General features: G+C 34.8%; 1 protein-coding gene across 1 annotated transcript; it reads right to left on the reverse strand.

The window, feature by feature from the left end:
• Nucleotides 1-761: 761 nt before the first annotated feature.
• On the reverse strand, nucleotides 762-11,530 carry LOC131041452 (uncharacterized). Its single transcript, XM_057974568.2, has 10 exons — nucleotides 11,268-11,530; nucleotides 11,022-11,096; nucleotides 10,874-10,904; nucleotides 10,592-10,674; nucleotides 10,049-10,081; nucleotides 8,774-8,852; nucleotides 8,601-8,653; nucleotides 3,507-3,567; nucleotides 3,135-3,217; nucleotides 762-2,946 (listed from the first exon to the last, which is right to left on the reverse strand). Exons 1-10 carry the CDS (start codon nucleotides 11,286-11,288, stop codon nucleotides 2,854-2,856), a joined length of 612 nt encoding a protein of 203 aa, XP_057830551.1. The 5' UTR covers nucleotides 11,289-11,530; the 3' UTR covers nucleotides 762-2,853.
• Between the last annotated feature and the right edge of the window lie 9,604 nt (nucleotides 11,531-21,134).

Genomic DNA, 21,134 nt, shown 5'->3' on the forward strand with positions numbered 1-21,134 from the left:
TTTGAAAAAGAAGCTTAGAAGGAGAAATATGCCCCAGACGAGGATTTTGGTGAGAAGTGTAAAGAGTTGCAAGCTCAAGGAGTTGTCAAAAGCAAAGAGGACTTCATATGTTAACTTTATAGGTTGGGGAAACTATGTGTGCCAAGGACATAAAGGCTTCTACTTGAGAGAGGCATATACCTCTAGAGTGACATATTTTTTGGGTGTTGATAAAGCAAATTATGTCATACTAGGGAATCTATAATAAGAAAGGAAGGATTACATATGCTTCTTTACGTATCTTCAAGCAATGAAAAAGTTATTCCTACTGATTTTGTAGGACTACCCATGAGCAAAGTTGCACGGATATGGATATAGATACAAAAACAGATACGGTGTCACATACAAAAAAAAAAAGGCTATTTTTTAAGACCTCCAATATGGATACGGCTAGATACAACATTCATAAAAATCACATATATATACATTTAACACACTTTTCTAAATTATTAAGGAGATTTTCATTCTTCCAAAAGAATATGAACACATAATTGCCACATAAATAATTATAAATTGATTTAACAATTTATAATATGTAAAATTAGTAGAGTTGCACTTGAAGATAACGCAAAAAAATGAGTTGCTAAAATAGAAAAAAAATTCATTTGTCTTTCTCATTTAGTGTAGGTTTTGTTTATATATCTCTTTGTATTTTAAATTACAAGAATGTAATTTTTTTAAATTAAATTTGAGAAGATTTATGCCGATTAGAGATCAAGGTTTTTTGGGCATGCATGGATACAGCATCTGAGGGACACGAGTTTCCAGCTCCTTTGCCTATGAGAAACACAGACATGACTATTTGTCAAAGTAAATAGATTTAGAAAAAATTGCAATACTAAATCTATGGAAGAAGATTATTACAAGAAAAGAAGCAGCTAGAATGTTATTTGTTGATATTTGGGATCAATACGCTGTGCTAAACGGGGCTACCTAACATGAACATGCAGACGTTAAAGGCTTAACACCCATCAGCGCTTGGTCCCCTACAATTCAACAGTTAAAAAATTATAATCTGTTAAAGAAGTTACCTACACACCCACATCAAAATGGGTTTTGAATAAACATACAGATCCTTAAGATTTTCTTTCTCCATGGTCAAATTTTCTTAAGGTTGTAGAAGAACTGTGCTAAATTTTCTTGAGCTTTTACATGAGGTTTGAGCAGATACAGTTAAAAAATAATATATGTTGGTGAGAAAATAATCTTACCAGGCAAAGGAGTTCCATTAACCAAGTAGGAGTGCTTAAGAGACTACAGCCTTGAAAATTCCTGAACAACTAATTTTAGTTTCAAGTACTTTATTTTGGTTATTGAATTGCCCTTTATACTCTTGATTAGCAATTGTAATATTCTGTACACTGGAATTCAACCGACCTATGTAATTTCTTTCATTCTCTATCTTGTTCTTTTAGAAGGCTAATTCCAGATACACTCATGGAATTCCCCACATTATCTTAAGGTTGTTATCTATGTGTTGTAAATACTGTATGCAACACCAGCCATCCAAGAAAATAGCAAACTGCAGTAAAGAACTTGGATTACAAGGGGCAACATGGCAAAACTGTATCAACCGAACATGATATACAATCTAAAGAAATGCAAAAGAAATGTCTCAAATCACAACATGGTGCCATATATGAAAAGATAAACATTTGAGTTAAAATTACAGTAATCATTCTAAGCTAGGTTGTAATATTTGTTAATTTTTAATAGCTTATACAAGTCTCATCAAATTGCATAAGCAAGTTGTATACAGGAATTAAATGTGCAATTAATCTGCTTCTACATCATGCCTTGATATGTGCCCTCAATAATACATCACTGATATGTAATGAGTGTTACCCTAGTGTCCTTAAAAATCATTTTTATATCAATGATGAAAATAATTTAGTTTAATGCAAATTTTATTCGAGCTAAGTGTCATGTTATTGGTTTTAAAACTAACAATTATGCGGAATTTCATGCTTTGTCTTTTGGATTGGATATGACAATCTCTTTGAGAATTAAGGACTTAATAATTGAAGGTGATTCTATGGTGATTATTCAATGTGTTATGAAAAAGAAATCGAATTGTTGGAATTTGTAGTATATAATTGATCCCATTTTACAAAAATTAGAATTGTTTGAATCTTTCTTGGTATCCCATTGTTACAGAGAAGTTAATAAGATTGCAAATTATTTGGCAAATTTAGCCATTGATAGAAATGCTAATCAGCGAGAGGTGGGTTTTGAGGAAATTCCTTCTAGGGTATGGGAAGGTTTGCAACAATAGTCATATGATTTTCTTGAGTAACGTCGATGTAAAATTTTATGATGATAATTATTCACGCTTTCCCTTTCATTTCAAGTATTCATGTTTGTTGTCTAGAGAAGAGTTCAAGGTCATGGTATTTGATATAGTAGTGTTTTTCCAAAGGTTTTTTGATACTTTCTTTTTTAACAGGAAGGTTTTTGGCTCATGGGATTTGGCACAGGGCTTTGGAAAATTTTGTCTTCTTCCGTTGATAGAAGCTATGGAGTCTACATTTGAAATCATCCGATGGGTTTTTTTGGCAAATTGTCATATGGGCTCTATGCAAAACTGATATTATATGTGTTGTGCCCGCATTTTGTATGTGGTTTTGGGCGGGGTGTATAAATTGATCCGTTAGATATTATAGGTTTATTTTATGAGCTGTGACCGGAGGTTTTCTTCCCAAGGTTCTTTCCTCTTGTATGCTCTTTGAATCCTGTGTAAAAAATAAAAAATATTAATAAAAAAAGTTTAGTGCAATAATCTACTTTTATTGAAAAAAATAAAAATAATTTAGTTTATTTTTTTGATGACCCAAATCCACCAAAGCCACTCATTGCTGCCACATCCTGATCACAGTCATCAAGATCTTCCTCTAAGGCTTTTTCTTTCTGTGTCAGATAAAAACAAGACACGATTTCAAAGGAAGGAGATTAATGCATCTCCAGAATAAAAGATTTGTGGACAATTTGGTTTGTTTAAGTACTTTCAAACCGGAAAATATGCAATAAACAGATAGAAACAAGACTCTGTTCTTCACACGCTAGCTTAATATAAAATACACGAGTTCCATATATACCTTCTTTTCCTTTTTCCTCTCCCTCCTCTGTCGTTTTCTTTCTTCCTCCTCTTGCTGCTGTTTCAGTATCCTATCATCCAAATCTGCCAATATTGGCTAACAGACCAGTTCAGAAAGATAAGGATGGGAAGAGCAATAAAAGATGCTGGAAATTGTATGGGTTCCCCTCTCCATATTTGCCAAACTCAAAATCCTAATCAAGCATACAGAGCTTACAACGTCTCAGTTTCCAAGTAACTGCAAATATAAGCATGATTCTCTGTATACAAAACAGTAATGAAGAAACATATGCCTCGTAAGAAAGATTCTGAAAGTATGTAGCACATGTGTGCTTATTTACATATTAGGTTTAAAATTTGTGTGAAAGTTCACCTTGTTCAGTAAAGCTGCTAAAAACCTTCCTTTTCTTCAGAGATTCAAACCGTTGTTGGACCTGATGAAGCAAAAGGTCCCTTAAAAAGTGAAATATTATGATATGCATGTACACTGAAAGGAAACAGAAAATTTGGAAGGAAGCAATAATAATTTACTACATAAAAGATACAAATTTCAAAAAATTGTAATAAAAAATTGCTTGGGGAAAATTAGTTTGCTTCACTTGGTAAAATAAAATTATTTTCCTTCCCTGAAGCTAATAATCTATTATTGCATGTCATCAAAAGGTACAATTACAGAACAATTGCAGTAGAGTAGAAAGTGAACCATCTGGGATGGTGCTTCTAAAGGCAATGAATTTTGTTTTGCACCCCTTTATTTATCATAGAAGTCAAGAACTTGATGTCCTCTTAAATCACTTCAAAGAGACATCAAATACTGTGTTCTGAGACACCATAATTAAGCAGTGCTAATCCAATAGCAAATAAAGCCATATTTCAGTCAGTATGGGTTTGAAGCTTGAAAACCTAGTTGATTCTACATCGTTTCCATGTGTCTTACAGTCCATGGTTACAAGACTAGCCAGGACTCATCGAAACAAGGCCCAAGAACTCACGACTTGGGTATTGGGTGAGTCTAGATGTTATACTCAACAAGCTCAATGGGAATCAAGAAAAAAAGGCACAGAACTTTGAAAATGCCTAAACATAAAAGCATGAAAGTCAAACATTTTTTGAAGGGTTTGGAGGACTTCTCGAGGATAGTTAAAAGTGATAAACTTAGGCCCTCACAAGGGACTCTGCCCTTCAAATCCATTGGTGGTACTACTCCCAAATCCCTGCTCTAGTTTTGAAAAACAAAACAATTGAAATCTTTTTGGGCCATGTTGAATGGAAGAGAATATTTTTTGTTTTTCAACTTCTTTCCAGTTAAATTTTTTATAATTAAATTACATTTGTACTTCTAGTTTGCTAAGTTGAACCCTACCCTAAGTAATGCTCCTAAGGCTGTAGCAGCATTTACAAGCATGTCTGAGATATGAGTGAATGACTCCACGTAAAACTAGTAATGCTGAGCTGAGGGATACAAGCTGAGCTGAGGGATACAAGCTCCTTTTTACCATAGTTCATGACTCCATGTAATTTTTGTTTTTGATGCCATGGATATCATAATTCATGAGTTTTTAACACTCTAAACACTTTAACAAAATTTATATATCTAATAATGTTGTTTCCTTAAATCCACTGTTATACTTATATGATCGATGTATACTTGTGTATGAGATCAAAGCAGCTTCTATTTGATTAGTTTATTGTGTCTTTAAAGTTCATTTATAAAAGGGTGTGTGAAAGAAGTTTCAAAAATTCTTTATATTTGATGGTTTTTTCAATTTGCCACATCTTGGCCAAGCCTAGCTGCCAAGTCCAAGTCTTGTAACACTGTTCTTACCACTTGGTTTCATTTTTGGGTTGTCACCTTTGAGCTTTCCATAATATGTTATTTTAGAATTCTTGAAGGACTTACAAAATTGCTGTCCTTTTGGGTATGGTTTCCCTTCCCTAGTTGGGAAGCTTCCAAATTGCAAAATAAAAACTATCATATAATATGTTAGAAGTCCTATAAATCACTTCCAAGAGATATTGTTCACCATTTTCTAGAAGATAGCAATAGAGCTTTATATCTAATGAACAATAAAAACCATAAGTCAGTGGAACTAGGCTTCTGATACTAGATCTTTGATGTGTAGTTCACCTTGGTTTAAAATTTTAAATTGGTTTATTTAGACTTCCTTGAAAGATTTCACAGTTGCAGTCACTTAGAATGTCAATTTTGCTATCCTGCAAATGGAGGTTCAAAAGAGCACAATATTTCAGTCTAAGTTGGTCTAAGCTAAGGAACTAATGACCAAGTATGGTGCCAGGAGCAGAAGTATCCATCTAAAGGGCAGATAGCAGGTTCACACGGAACCTAGAGGAGGCTTCCTTTGAAATGTTTTTTTGGCAGCTAGGGGCAAAGGCAAAGGGTTTGGAGATCAAATATCAGCAGAAGTCAAGAGAATCCTGTTAGGGCTCATGCTAAAAATAAGAGAAAAGTTGCCCATAAATATTTTTAGTAAGCTATGAGCAAGAAAGAATCAGTCCTCTAGATGGACTGCCAAAGACTGCTGCAGTTGTAGACTGTGTTGGAATGCTAAACACCAAAGCTGATATGAGCCTGGACTCTCGGTTCTGCAAGGCAGTGACTAATCCAATCAGAAGTTGGGAGAAGTAACGCAAAACCGTGGTACTACAATGTCCAGAAGCAACATGCAAATAAGTTGCAGTTGAGGTTGATTAAGGGCGAGATTCATCCTCTTGTATCAATTCAGATATTAAAGCTTTGAAGAAATAAGTAAAGCATCAGTCCACTGTCGATTGCCTTGGAAGCTTTCAGCTCAGGCAGCTAGAGATTGCACATCAAATTGAAAATAAAATATGAATTTAAATTGACTAGCATTTTCACATGAATTTTTCCCTCCTTATCGGGAACCTTTCACCTTGTTTTTAGTCCCATTGTACATCTCTTAATTTATAGTTTACCTACAGCTTTAGTGTTACCAACAGCTCTAAAGGTCCTCTCCCTACCAGTCAAGTAGGAAAAAGTTATGATAAGATACATAATCAGTTCTTTGACAAGATGGGAAGAAACACTGTTGTGTAATGATGATTAAACTCCAGGGTTATCAGTAAGCATCTTTGAGTTGGAACATGGAAACCCCAAATCTCGGTTCTGATTGCGTATTTAGGATTTTATATAATCTTCTCAATGATAGTTTGCAAACAATTGTCCTTTTCTTATTAGCCCATTTCTAGCCGTTTTGAAATAAAGATCTTTGGCTATGTTGTAGCTGTTATTTTTGGAGTTACTAAGGGTGTCGGAAGGGAGGGCACTAAATTGAAGCCCCATTAGAACTAACAAAAAAATGATCAAAGATTCTTGAAAAAATTGGGAGCTTGAAGGTTTATTCGAAGCAGTAGCACTAATAATGGCATTCTTCAATTTTAACTCCAACAACTACTATAGGCTAAAAGCTTAAGCCTGATGTCTTTTTAGGCTGTATGAGGCTGTTGGGAGGGACAGCCTTAAATTGAAGGCTCATTTGATCTATCAAAAAAATGATTAAGGATTCTTGTAAAAGTTGGTAGCTTGAAGGTTTATTAGAAGCAGCCACAATGATAACCACATATTTCAATCGTAACTCCTACAGATACTATAGGTCAAAAACTTAAGCCTGCTGGCTTTTTAGGCTTTATGAGGCTGTTCAGAAAGAGTTCCTTAACTTGAAGCCCCATTTATCTTCAAAAAAAAGGATCAAAAATTCTTGTACAAGTTGGGAGCTTGAAGGTTTATTAGAAACAGCAGCACTAATAATCACATATTTCAATCGTAACTACTTCAATACTACTATAGGCCAAAAACTTTATCATGCTGGCTTTTTAGGCTAATAAGTAGCTAGCTAAAGACAATGTGGTTGAATGGCCTTCAATAGCTACCCTCATGATGCCAGGCTGATTTGAGGTTTTGAAGTTACTCAAATACATCATTACACTTCTTTTGACGTTTTGAAATTGCTCAAATACATCATTACACTTCTTTTGAGGTTTTGAAATTGCTCAAATACATCATTACACTTCTTGTGCATAATGTATGCATAACTATCTTGGTCACCCTCAAGATTTATTAGGTAGCATCTTTTTAAGTTGACTTACGGCAAACCAAATCTCAATTCCAAGTCTTAACAGTGCAATTCAAATTTGTTAATATTCTTCTCAATAACAGAATCAAATCCTCTAGACCTTCTAGTCTTTTATTATTCTATTTCTAGCATCTTTGAAATAAATGTTGTCAGCAATTTTTAAATAATTCTTTTGTAAATATTCACACTGTTGGTAGTGGCGCCCTTCAGATGAAACCCATTTGATTCATCAACAAATGGTCCAAGAAAATTTGATCAAATTAGATATCCAAAAGTTTATTGGAAGAAGCAGCACTAATAACCATAAATTCTAATTCTTTCCTTGAACAACTGCTAGAAGGACAAAATAAGAAAGCTGGTTTTTCAGCAAATAAAGGAGCTAGCTAAGAAGAATATGGTAAAATAAAAGTATTCAAGACGGCGATGTCCAGATAAATGTTTCAAAATTAAAACCTGGTGAAATAATCTCATAATTCTAATATAGGAGAATGGTATTCAACAGCTACCTTTCTACTACCAGAGCCATTGAGGTTTGCATGAGATTACTCAGAGATAATACATTCCTTGCACATAGTTTGAGCATCTCTAGTCTGGCCACCCTCAAGGGGTCTTGGGTCCCTAGACTTGACATGATATAGATGGTCAGCTAGAATGCAGATATTATAATTAATTATAGGTGATGAAAGTAAAAATTTCAACAGTAACACTTTCCTTACCTTTTGACTGAGATTTCTGAACTAATTTTTGAAAGCATGTCAACAGGCATTTCCATTTAATGTATTGACCCTGGAGATCATTTATGAATTGTCTTTCCAAGACTCTCGGTTTGCATGCCACAAACTCTCACAGCATTGCATACTCTCTATTCACTAAGAACGTACAAGATTCCATTAACATAGATGGGCCCTTCAAATTAGAGCGAAGAAACTATTTTATTAAGCTGTAATAAAACTCAAGGCTTTCTGTGATATTCAGATTTTTCTCTGTCCTCTTACATATGCTTCATTGTTGTCTAAGATGTCATACCTAGGTGGAGTAATGATGAGAGAACAATGGATAACAAGCATTCCAATGTCTAGACTCTAAGATGCAATATCTAGGTGAAGCAGTGATAAGAGGCCAGTGGGAAAAAGAATTAAAATTGAGGACAATCAGCATTCTTACCTTCACATCAATCCTCAAAAAGGAGAATCATTACATTTATAATTTTAAAAAAGAAAGTGCTTTAACCTCATAAAACAATATTTATTTCCATATACATTTGAGAATAATATTTTTCTAACTAGAACATGTGAAATAAATCATTTACCCATATTCAAATCCGCATGGGAATGCCCTATGTTCTAAGTATTTACCTGTTCCAAAGATGCCCTTTCAACTCGCATCGACATACCCAATGCCCTTTGATCTGTTAAGAAAAAGATAAGGATCATTTCATTGTACCATAATACTACAAAGTCGGACAAATGACAGCCCCCAAAATTTTGGAAATATTTTTATAAGATCTGATCAGAAATCTGAAACTTACGCTTTTTCCCATTTATGTGGTCCAAATAGTTTGCTGAATCTTTCACTACGCATTCACAAACACTGCAGTAATATCCAGCCTGAAATGAAAATGAAGTGCAAAGTAGTGAAATGTAAGATGCTCAACATATAAGATCCACTCAACAAAGATTGGGTAAAATTAGTGAATATCAACATCAACTGCAAAATTCGTCCTACTCTAAAATAAGGAGGAAGCAACAAAAGCCTACGGGTAATGTATGGTTTACAAGTTGAGCAAAACTGTGGACAATGACACGGTAACCATAACTTCATAATTACAAGATCAGATGTCATGGAAAGGTTCCTACACTTTATTTCATCTTTCCACTAGGTTTCAAATCAGAATTCCATTGACCACTCCAAACCATAGTGGAACAATCCTGACCAGTATGTGTTAATAATGGTGGCATAACTTTTTCATATGATGTCAAAATTAGATGATGCAAAATGGAGATGAAACTAGACTCAGAGGAGCATCTATCCTCCATGTAGAATTCTCCAGTTTATCAGTTTTACTCCTTAAAAGGCAAAGTACAGTCTACTGTATTTCCACAGTAAGTTGATCAAATGAGCTCCAAATAAGGCAAAATTAAAATTAGAGCATCTTGCCATATATTTCCACGTGTCCTGCCATGCTCCATGTATACTTTTCCTCTTTGCTTATGGTGGCATTTCCCAATCTATGTTTAACACCACGTATATCAGTGATATTGGTGAATTTAATCAATGTTTTTCCATTACATTGTTGTTTCTATAAGTTTTTCCAATATTATTCATGAATAGTTTATAATTATAATTCATTCTAATTCACTTCAAGCAAGTTTTCAGAAATAACCTGCATTGTTTTAATGTTGGAGTCAAGTATAAATAGTTTCAGGTCCAAATTGAGCATCAACTCATTTCAGGCAGATAGATCGCAAAATCTAAATTTGTAGTCCACTTGAATAAATTATAAGACTCAAGCTTGGCATCCAATTTACTGTACTCAAGAAAGAATGCAAACAATCTCTTCAGGAAATTACATATTGAGAAGAGAATTTTAGTTATTCTACAACATATGACTTTCAGCATGAATATCTCATTCGGACCCCAACCAGATCAAGCTTAGGGATTTAGGATTAGCCAACAACAATGAATGTCAAAAGTGTACTTCATGAATCAGGAATATTCCAGTAGAACAAATAGAACTTTATATTGTAAATATTATAATTCCTTAAACTCTTCCAGGGATGAACAAAGAAAAAAAAATACACACCTGCTGGCTTAAAGGGGCAACTGGAGTGACAACCTGCATAGAAAAAAACATGGTCAATATTTTGCAAGCAGGAAAGAATTTAACCAAATAAGTCAAATCTGGCCATACAAGGCATTGCACATAAACAGTTCATGCACATTAAAACCACAAACAAAATTATGTAAGATTAAAAGGCAACACCAAAAAAATGAACAGATCAAAAGAGTGGCAAGGACATGTATACCCTAGATGATAATCTGCCTGTAATTGAAAGGCATGTACAAAGAGAGCTCAAATACAAGAAAACACAAGGTAATAGAGTTGCACATTATGCTGTGGCGAAGTGCAGACAACCACAACCAGCACCCTTGGCATACACGGATAGAAGTGGCCTAACAAGAAAACTAAAAAAATGAAAAGAGAGATTGCTGCCATCACAACTAAAGCAAAACATAAAACATTAAACTAAGACCAACTTTAAAGTCTCAACATTTCAAATGGTTTCTATGCAGAAAGATAAATTTGGCTACAAAGTTGCACTTTATCCATGGATTAATGATTTACCTGTGTTTTACCTAAGCGAGAAACTAGATCAACTTCATAATCTCTATACTTCAACGGTTTTCTTTGCACAGCAGGAACTTTAGCTGCAAAAGCACAATTTATTCATGGATTGATTTGTTGAAAACAGTCCATATATCATATGCAAACCATAAGAAATAGCAATGTCATTTATGCAAGTTATGCTAGTATTTTATTTTAAGAAATAAGAAATTTGAAGAAAAATTGGGAATGGGAAGGAAACATGGAATCATTTTGTAGTTAATCACTTATTCAAATAAAGACCTTTAGCTTTGAAATTTCCATCTTCCTCCTCCTGCACACCAGTTTTACAACTGTGTTATAAATCAATCTTAAACATTAAAAAAGCCTTTAAATAAAAATTAATACCACACATCCATATTTTGAAAGGGAATAATGAATACAAACATACTTCTCGTTTGCGTGCACGCTCAAGGTACTCATCTCGGTCCCATTTCCTTCGAAATGTATTATCGACTCCGTTGACCTGTAAATATCAATACAAGTAGTAAAAATTTGAAACAGATCATTAGACCAAGGATATGTAGGTATGCGACCTACTGATAAACAACCACAACTTGCATGAGTAAAGATTAAGAAGTCTCCAGTATTTAGAAAAAGATGAAACAAATAACTTTCCACCATTTGTCACACTTACTTTTCTGCTAGGTTGAGCCATAAGTTGGAACTAGTATGCACAAAATTCACGTTGCCAAAGAAAGCCCACCACTTCACACTCACAATAACGAGGAAACTGCAAAAAACAACATATGACAGATCATACAATCTTGCATGTAGTATTCAAAATACTGTATTTAAGAACTTTAACTAGACACAAGCCACCAACATATATCTGAGTGTAATTAACATAATTAACCACTGCATGACACTCATTCCTCACATGTGATTCCAATGTTTATCAGAGAGAATCCTAAAATTTAAGAAAATTAACTATTACAAACAAAATGCAAATAGAGTATCAAAGGTAAAGTGAGAACTTCCCAAAGAATCTTAAGTGACAATCAGCAAGTGCAGAAAATAAGTGAAATTTCAATAGTCAATTTTATAAACAAGAATATTGTTTAGTTATCACTGGAAATTTTTAAATGCAAATTAGAATCTTACAATGCAATTTGAATTATAAATGAACAAGGGAAAAACTATTCCCTCGCATGTGATTCTCCTTGTAATAGTGATTAATCTATATCATCATATACAAGTTCAAATGCATCACAGTGCACTCTGTTGGCACCCTCAAAATTTCTCAAATTTTGGGAGCCTCAATTGAATAAATCAAAAAATTGTGCTTAGGTAAAAAATTTATCTCCTTGACTGGCATGTTCTTTTTCATAAGTGACCTTTTCTCCGGGTTACTCATCACTTATGTTATGAATTTATGGGCTCCTCTTTGTTCAAAAACTGGCCCCCTTGTGAGATCCTAAGTGAATTGTTGCCAGTCAATTGGTCTCTCACCGCAGCCTAGTCTCGTTCCAACATGCTTAAAAAAAAAAAGTGCAGTGTCACAATTCTTGTCTTGCAGTCAGAATTGTGCTCTATATGTTTCACTCGCTTTCCCGCAATGCTTTTTACCTTCCTTAGCATTGTTGTGTAGGCATGCAGGAAATGCGAATGAACAATGTGGTGATCCTGTAATCCTGCAAACTACTCGCCTGTTCTCAAGAGTACTTCACAGGTAGTCGAGAAAGGAGATAAAGGGAGCGGCCAGAGGAAGATGCGGCCCTGCGTTACCGCGATGATGGTGTAAGGTGAGCTGAATCCTTCGTGAGTTGACAAAGCTAGTAGAGATGAAGTCCGAGATGGTCCCCACTAAGGGACGTGTCACTTGTAAGGATTGCAGGCAAGGTCAGTTTTGAATGTCCTGTCTTGTCTAAAGGGTCACAATGAATTAATGAATGCCATATAGTGCCATATGGACAAAAAAGTACTGATGTGGATCAGTTAGGGGTGGAATGACAGATGGAATTTGGTATGTAGTAAGTTCCCAGTGAAGAGGTTCAGATAACCAAGGCGAGTCTGAATTAATAGCCATCTCGTCAAAATTTGCAAGAATGCCCCAAAAAATTGCGCAAGGGGTATGATAGCCACTGAGCTGCGAACAAATGTCAGAAGATCAAGATCATTATGAGAAGTTCACACAAGTCTCCTGATGCAGAAAACAGAAAAGGTTGATTTACATAAATCAACACATGTAGATCAGATTGAGTGTGTGAACTTGACAGCTGGCCTTCACCACTTAAGTGCTTCAGACAATGTGTTCAACCAAAATAGCATGATAATATTATATATTCAGAACCAACATTACCTAATTGCGCTCAAGAGAAAGCAAGATGAAGTCTATAGATGATACAATCATGTCTTGGCCCAAAATAACATACATGAGATAGACTGTGTTGCAGGCAATATGCAAAACTCCTGAAGAAGTATTTACCAAGAACTTGTTGTGTAGCCGAAGGGATATCGAAAATGCACACGGTTGCCAGAGAGGAACAAGAAGCTCAAAGTGCACTTGCAAGACTACTTTGCAGCTTGCAAATAATTCCAATCTTCCTGGCAGCCAAATTTTCCCTTCGGAAGCAGAGAGTTGTGGAGACAACAAAGGATGAAGACACAAGAGATGCGGTTTTGAAGCCCAACGATTCTGCTCATTGGAAATTCTCAAAGGTCTCCCTTATCAGGATTAGTAACGGGAATCACTCATTTTGGCTTTCTTTGCATCTATAACCACCCATGGTCGGTGGTGATTTGGCTCACAAAATGGTTAGCTCCCATGCAAGCACTCTAATCTAGGCATGAAGGTTTTCATGCATAACCATCTAAGCGGTTACACAATAGGACAAAGCAGAGGCAACCGGCTCGATTAGGTCACATTTTTGTAAGTGGGCTAATTAGGTAAAAGAAGTTGGACACATGTAAACAACCTGAAGCTTTTAGGCATTCCTTGCTGTTATAAAAGGAATACCAAAGCTGTAAAACGGGATTTAGAAAATTTTGTATTCTGAGCGGGTATAAGCAGGCCTTTTGTTAATCTAGGGTTTCATGTAGGCTCATAGAAGAAAGGCCATCTTTTCATATTGTAAATTTCAATTAGTACTGAATGCAATGTTTCAATGGTTGCATATACTCCTCTCCATTTGTATTCTCTGAATTTATATGAATCAAAATATTAAGGATGTTTTGATTTTTCCTGGTATTTTCTTATTAGTGTGTGATTGTGCTTATGGGTCTCCTTCAAGGAAGGAGTTAAATTCTATTTGCAGGTTACAGTAAATTTAGGAAACACGGAATGGATTAACAAGAATAGTTGGTGCAATTGACCGATGGAATTGTGTCAGTGTTAGGCATTACACTCCAAAAATTCCCTAATTCGAGTTATTTTGCAATATGGGTTTGTCCTCTTAGTTTGTGGATGTGACTCTGTTTCTCTGGCTATGCACTGGACTGCAGAAAACATTTATGAATCTATTTCAAGAATATCTCTTATTAAGCATATCCTTCCTTCCTTCTTTTCTTCAAGCATTTCTTAAAGGGTTGGTTTCATTATGTGCACTCAGTGTTGCTCTGTACCTTTGGAGTAGCGCATGTATTATTTTCTCAGCCGAATTGCAAATTGTGAGGGAGTAGGGGAATACACAAGGTAACTATAGATAATCCAATTGCAGCTGAGAAACATCTACCAAATGTGAACTTGTATGATTGTGAGGAATCTGAAAGCATATTGGTCATACAGGTTCTAAGTAGGAAAACCCTCCTGAGTTTGGTAGAGCTCTAAGTGAAGAAGGCTCATTAAGGCCTTGTTGTGTTGTGTTTTCCTGTCTTCAACCTGTTGATAGTTTGGATTAGATGTTGTGAGTTTAATGCCCTGGCTTGTAACATCAAAATTCCCTTAGGGTTGGAGGTAGCAGGAAAAATCGTCAACACATTCAAAAATATTTATGATGATTTTAATACCATGTGGCAGTGTTTTAAAACTTGAATAAATTGTGAGTTGCAGAGGGCATTACGTAACTCACCCATTTACTCATGGGCAAGTTTCAGCAAGTTGTAGGCCAGAACTTGCAGAGAATACTCAGCGGGTCCATGCTGAAAACTCACCCTATGCCCAGTTTTGCCAGGTTTTCCTGAGTTTTGCAAGGTTAATAAATTTTATTTATTTGCCAGGTTGTCAAGTCTGAGTCAATATTGGGTCTACTGAGCTTTGCCAAGTCACGAGTTGAATCTAAAGATACGAATTCTGTATTGCCAACAAAGAAGTGAAATGGAAATTTTAAGCAATATGTATTTCATCCCCTCGATCATATGAACTTTTTCCCTTGCGACTTATTTTTCTTTCTTATACATAAAATATGGATCCTCAACTATATTTATGGTAGGTACCCTCGTGTGCCCTATGTTTTCTCTTTACACAAAATATTAATCCATGGGCTGCAGCTTTGATTGGTTGAAACCCTATCAATTAAGTGCCAAGTGGATACGAGAAGAGCAGAGTCTCCCATGTGCTCATCCTTCATCTTTGAATTGTTCATTATAAATGCAATTTCTGTTTGTCAATTTAATGTCAATGACAAATATCAATTTATACTAGTTTGTAAATTTCTATTTTGTTCCTTAGTTTTTCCTTCAAGCAATAAATATTGATCATAGGTTTGACAATCCCCGAACTGCCATATTTGTTACTAGTAACTGTGTCAATTAAGTTCCAAATTGGCTACACGAATTGCTCTTGTTAAAGCCATATTTTTGTCTGCTCATTTTCAATGGTAGCATTTAGTTTGAAGGATAAAGTATCTATCATTAATATAACTACATACACACATGCATTGCACACACACTATCATAAGTATTATTTACATAATTTACAATTTACATAAGGCAAAGGTAAAAGTAGTTTTTCGAGTCACGGACAAGCAAGACAACACAGTTTGGTGCATAAGACCTCCTTGTAAATCTTTGTACAAGTAAAATTATAATAACAGCAGTCTCATTAAACTAATCTCTGAAATGATAACAATAAGATAAGGAAACACGGAAACATTTATCCAAAGTCTACTCAATTTTCAACAGATACCACAAACCACAAGCAATATAACGCAACTGACCGTTATTATTTTAATGTGGTTTGCAGATATTAGTTGAAATGGAGAAAAGAAAAAGGAAAGAAAATCAGAAAGCTGTAGAAAACTAGAAATGAGATTCCACATATTCAAACAAAACTGATGAAAAGCAAAGGGAAACTCCTGGCTACTTATCTAGTGGAAGATGTCAAATTTGTAGTGCCAAAGGAAAGTTGCAAAGTTCATGGCATATTCCCTTTGCCAGTGCGGACAGGGAGAGGAGAAATTTGTGGGGACATGTCTCCATGGAACACAACAGATTATGGAAATCAAAATTAATACTGCTTGAGACAGATATCTTACTATTTCAACAATTGCCATACTTTCAATCAAGACCACTTCTACTTTTCAATATTTTGGTCCATAGTTGTGGTCTGGCTGTGATTAACATTTTCAGATTCATGTTCATATCATACATCACAATGAATGTCAAAATATTTATGATGTAGCATGTGGAACCTGGAGATACTAACCATGTATAGTGTACAAAGTAATGAAAACAGAAATTCAAATTTATAGTAATATTTGTTTCATCCACCCAGAGATATTAACTTTCCCTTGTGCCCTATTTTATCTTCATTAAGCAATTAAAAATTTAAATATAGATCCTCAACTATATATAGCATCAGTCCTACAATGATAGCTTCCCTCTCTCGCGACCTACGATTTCTCCTTAAACAATAATAATAAATATTAGAAGAAGACAAAATTTTAATATTAGTCAATGAACAAAGTTGGGTACAGATACAGATATGGCCGTTTTTGAAGATCCCATTATGCATACAGTTGGATATGACATTCATAAAAAACACATAAACATATATTTAACACAATTTTCTAAGTTATTAGAAGAGATTTTCATTACTTGAAAAGCAATATAGACAAATAATTGCTCAAATCGCACAAATAATTGCTCAAATCGCACAGTATCTGATTTAAAGTCCATTCAAAGTCTACTTGTAGTCGGAATTTTAAAACCTAATTGCAAGTTGTGTCTTCACTTGCAGTCGGCCTTCCAGAACCTGAAATTCACTTGTGTTTTTGAATCAATTTATTTCTACCCATGTCAGTCTTGTTTGCACACATGACCTACCAAATCAATGGATTAAGGCATGGGCCTTATTTTGCAAGCAAATTACAAGACTGGAGGATGATACAAAGAAATAAAAACAACATGATGGAGCCACGCAAGGAGATGGATAAGTGATGTGAATGGTTGAGAGCATAAAATGCTTTCAAGACAGAGATAGGCTTCTTACTTCAGCCTTGCAAAGAACTTCCCTCCTGAAAAGTCAGTACTACCCCAAGCATGTGAAAGGTTGAAGTTCGTTGGTTAAAGACATAAAGACTATCAAGGGTGCAAGTTCTTGTCCCAATTCAAGATGTCATTTACCTTGATCACAGAGTGTCTTGTAGCAGCATGAAGATTTTCAAAATAGAGGATGATGAGGTTAGAGTCGTGTCTTCAGACACATATAATAGTTTCAATTGTGCATTTGTAATTTTTTTTTGACAAATTACATTTAATGTCAAATTTTTAATTGCAAGTGTCACTTTCACTTGCACTTTTATAAAATGTAATTACATGTAAGGCAACAACAAGTTGAGTTAGATTAGGACTATAGTTGGAATAAGTCATAGTGGTTGAGAGAATTTCTCAAGTTAGTTGGGATCCTCCCACCTTTTTCTCAAGGCTTCTCTCCTATAAATACTTGAGGGGGTCTATTGTAATGGAGATCTTTTGGGAATGCAACAAAAATTTGTCAATTTGTATGTGCACTCTAAGACTTTGAGCTTAGATGTAAATCAAATTGCTTTCAATAAAAGAGGCAAGTTGTGTTGATACTTTGTGCCAATTCAAGTTGTTATGTGACGACATTTTCTGGAGTTGATTGTGAGTTTTGTTCTATTGTTCAAGAGGGATTTAAATTCAATCTTGTAGACTTTGAGCTGCTAATTGTATTTAGAGTTATATGTTTGGTTTTCAGATTTGGTCTTGTAGACTTTGAGTTGCTTATCATATTTGAAGCTAGTGTGGAAAGCTCAAGTGGGAAGATAGCTGGTAGACTTTGTGCTGCTTCTATTTTTTAAGACTTGTGCATGTAAGGTGAAGTGCATCATGTAGTTAGACTTTGATGCTACATATTGTGCTTAGTTAGCAAAAAATCATCTAAAAAGGTTGATAGGAGAATAGATAGTTGAAGACTGTGAGCTTTCTTTTTTGTTTTCCCCTCCCGAGGAAGTTGCAAAGGTCTTTGTGATTTCATGGAAACTTTGCTTCCCTTTATGTTCCAAAAATCCTACAAAAAAGTCTCATTTCTGTATTTGTTGTTATTTATTTCCAATTACTATTACTTTTTTGTGAAGAGAAAAGAGTATAGTTTTTCTTGAAAAAAGAAGAAAGACTGATGTCCCATCCAATTAGATTAGTTTAGTTTGTAGATAGGGGGAGCCTTCCCTAAATTAGGAGAGTATCATACTCACACACTGTGGCTGAAACCACAATTTTGTACATCCCCTAGGTGTACAAAATTTTCAACCAATAGTTTTTAACCTAAATGCACAAATTCAAAATATTATTCAGAATTAATAGAATTAGGAAACACATGCAAGAATTCATATTAGACACAGGAAACACAAGAATTTACGTGGAAAACCCAAGAAGGGAAAAACCACGAAGAATGCTAATTCTCAATAATATGAACACCGATTAAGGTGATTTTTACAATGTGTGACTCATTGCCAATGTGCTCACTACTGGTGGACTCACTGCCCTGAAAGGCTCACTGCCAATATGCTTACTACAGATGGGCTCATTGCTCTGAAAGGCTCACTGCCAATATGCTTACTATAGATGGGCTCATTGCCCTGAAAGGCTCACTTTCAAAGAATAAAGAAAGACAAAGAGAATCCACCACAAGAAAAACATAGTTTGTACTATCGGAACTGCTTCCGGTAAATATCTCATTATACTCACACAATCACTGAATTCCTTCAATCTTGCATGTCTTCAACATAAAAAGCCATATATGAAATCATCAAATCAAACTCCTATATATATTGTCTTTAGAAATCATAATTCTTAATGTCGATTAAGACAGAGATCTAAAATAGGTCTCCACTAAACATTCTGGTGGTGGCAAGAAATGAAAAGTAAACCATATCACACCGTTCATCCTCCAACACATCAACACGCTACATACATCTCCAAGGCTGGACCTAAAATGCATCCGCACACTATGCACTCTCAGTGTCCCATTTAAGGCCTCAAGCTCTGAATCATGTCGAACCCAAAAACAATACAAAAACATCTTCCAAGATACCAAACGCATCTGGTGAAACTGAGAAAACTTCAACTACACAACATGCCTAAATTGAACACTCATATTCATCATAACACATCTGGACTTAATCTGGACCCAAATGATTTGACATCAATGACAACACATAATGCAATGCTAACAAGGGTCTTCTATCTACTAATATTTTTGCCAACTCTTTAATAGATTTAATATTTCTTTATTCTATCAACTCCACCCCTTGACTAATTCTTAACTCAATGGATTTCCTCTCTGAAAATGGTTCAAACTCACAAGGTGAGTGTTTATCTTCAACATTATTTTTCGTGTCTTCTCATAACTCTTCAACACCTTTGTTGTAAATTTATTTTTCGTTGCTTTCTTATTGTTGCATAACTCACATTCCTCCAACAAGCACCATAACTCTTCCAACTCAATCTCTAATTTTCACAACTCTTTTTGTTGGTACTTTGTTAGCTTTTGTCTTTGTCTTTGTCTTATCTTTTCTTCTACTCTAATTAACCTTTTTCTTATGTATTATAATCTAACTCCATATTTGACATCATAGCCAAAGCTCAAACAAACAATTACACCTCCTATTTTAATAATGCTTCCACAATCTAGGCTCTCCTAACCATTTACAAATACCAATGTACATAAAAAAAACTTAAACAAGCCAAAATAAAGCTCTCATAGAAATATTCTTTACACAACCATAATGCCAAAATCATCTCATGTAGATCTATATACTCTGGTACCAAAAATGATGTAGCTCAAACCAAGGATCTAGAGAATTAATTTACAAAAAATAATTAACAATAACCCAAAAAAGAAAATTAACTAGAAAAAATTCAGTTCAACAATTCCCAATTACAAAAAAAATCTCATTCTTACTTCCTCGCACAATTAAAAGATACATTTTAGAAAATATGCCCAAATGTAACTCAGAAAATAAACCTCCCAATATCCTTAACTAGCACCTCTCTCTTTTGTTGTATTTCCATTAATGACTTTATCTAAACTTGGCCCCACTAATTTAAACAAAAAACTTTCACAAAAATGGCTCATTACTCACAACCTAAAAACTACTCAAGACCAAAAACAATAGCTACGAAATCAAAAGGTCATTCATAAAATTTAGAAACAACAGGCAAAAAATGGAAACCCAAAAATAGTCAAATCCTTAACTCCATGATTAAAATGCGGATAAAGAAAATTATTCTATATGCTCTACATCAGATCTTGTCCTCACTTTCAAAATTCAAATTTCCACATTCTAAGGTTAACATTCTTGGACCATTACCCATTAGTGTGGGCACACAAATTTAAAATAATGTCTATGGTTATGTATTTAAAGGCATCATCCTATGCCATTTACACAAAAATACATCATGAGGTATTTTCACAAGAGAATACAATCTCTTCCCCTTTTATAATTTTAATAGTCTAGTGTAGTAAACTGTATCCCTCTACAATTTCACACTCATTTTGGGCTTACTTTGGTGGTTATTCATCATGTCCCTAATTCATACCTGATTGTGCTCAACCCATGGCCATTTTCAAAAGTTTAGCACAGTCCTTTGCTCATTGACCTTGATTTCAACCCAAAATGATAGGACTATGGCGTCTAATGCCATTGTCCGACAATTTTGGCTCCAAATTTGAAATCATTATGGTTAGCTTTACAAGTAGTAGGAAAGTGCTCCCTAATGTTGAATCCTTCTTCAAAAATTAAACCCCAAAACTTGCAAGTTGTGTATAAATACAACTCCCTCCCTCATTTTAACTCATATATCTATCGCTTTAAGGTTATCATTCCTATCATTGCAATTGATCTTTTAATCAAGCATATTCAAGGTAATTGAGAAGAAATCTACAAACAAGAATTCAATTTCAACAATTCATGATCAAGTTATATGTTCCTCCATGATGAAGGCATGCATTAACACCTATCAAGCAACATCAATATTTGTGTGAGGCTTCAAGGAAAGAATTTTATATCAAAGCTATCATTTGTCAATTCAAGCATTTCCTTTAAGGTTTCCCTCCTTTGCCCTACTAGGGGTAAGCTCTCTTTCATCCAACATTACTGTT

Source organism: Cryptomeria japonica, chromosome 7 (assembly GCF_030272615.1).
Source record: "Cryptomeria japonica chromosome 7, Sugi_1.0, whole genome shotgun sequence".
In the NCBI taxonomy this organism is placed as follows: Eukaryota; Viridiplantae; Streptophyta; class Pinopsida; order Cupressales; family Cupressaceae; genus Cryptomeria; species Cryptomeria japonica.

Excerpts from the sequence above, each read along its gene's own strand:
- LOC131041452 (XM_057974568.2), bottom strand. The coding sequence starts at position 11,288 with ATGGCTCAACCTAGCAGAAAA. Across the intron at positions 8,853-10,048 it reads TTGCCCCTTTAAGCCAGCAG|GCTGGATATTACTGCAGTGT; the intron begins GTGTGTATTTTT and ends TTTTCATTTCAG. Across the intron at positions 8,654-8,773 it reads CCACATAAATGGGAAAAAGC|ATCAAAGGGCATTGGGTATG; the intron begins GTAAGTTTCAGA and ends TTTTCTTAACAG.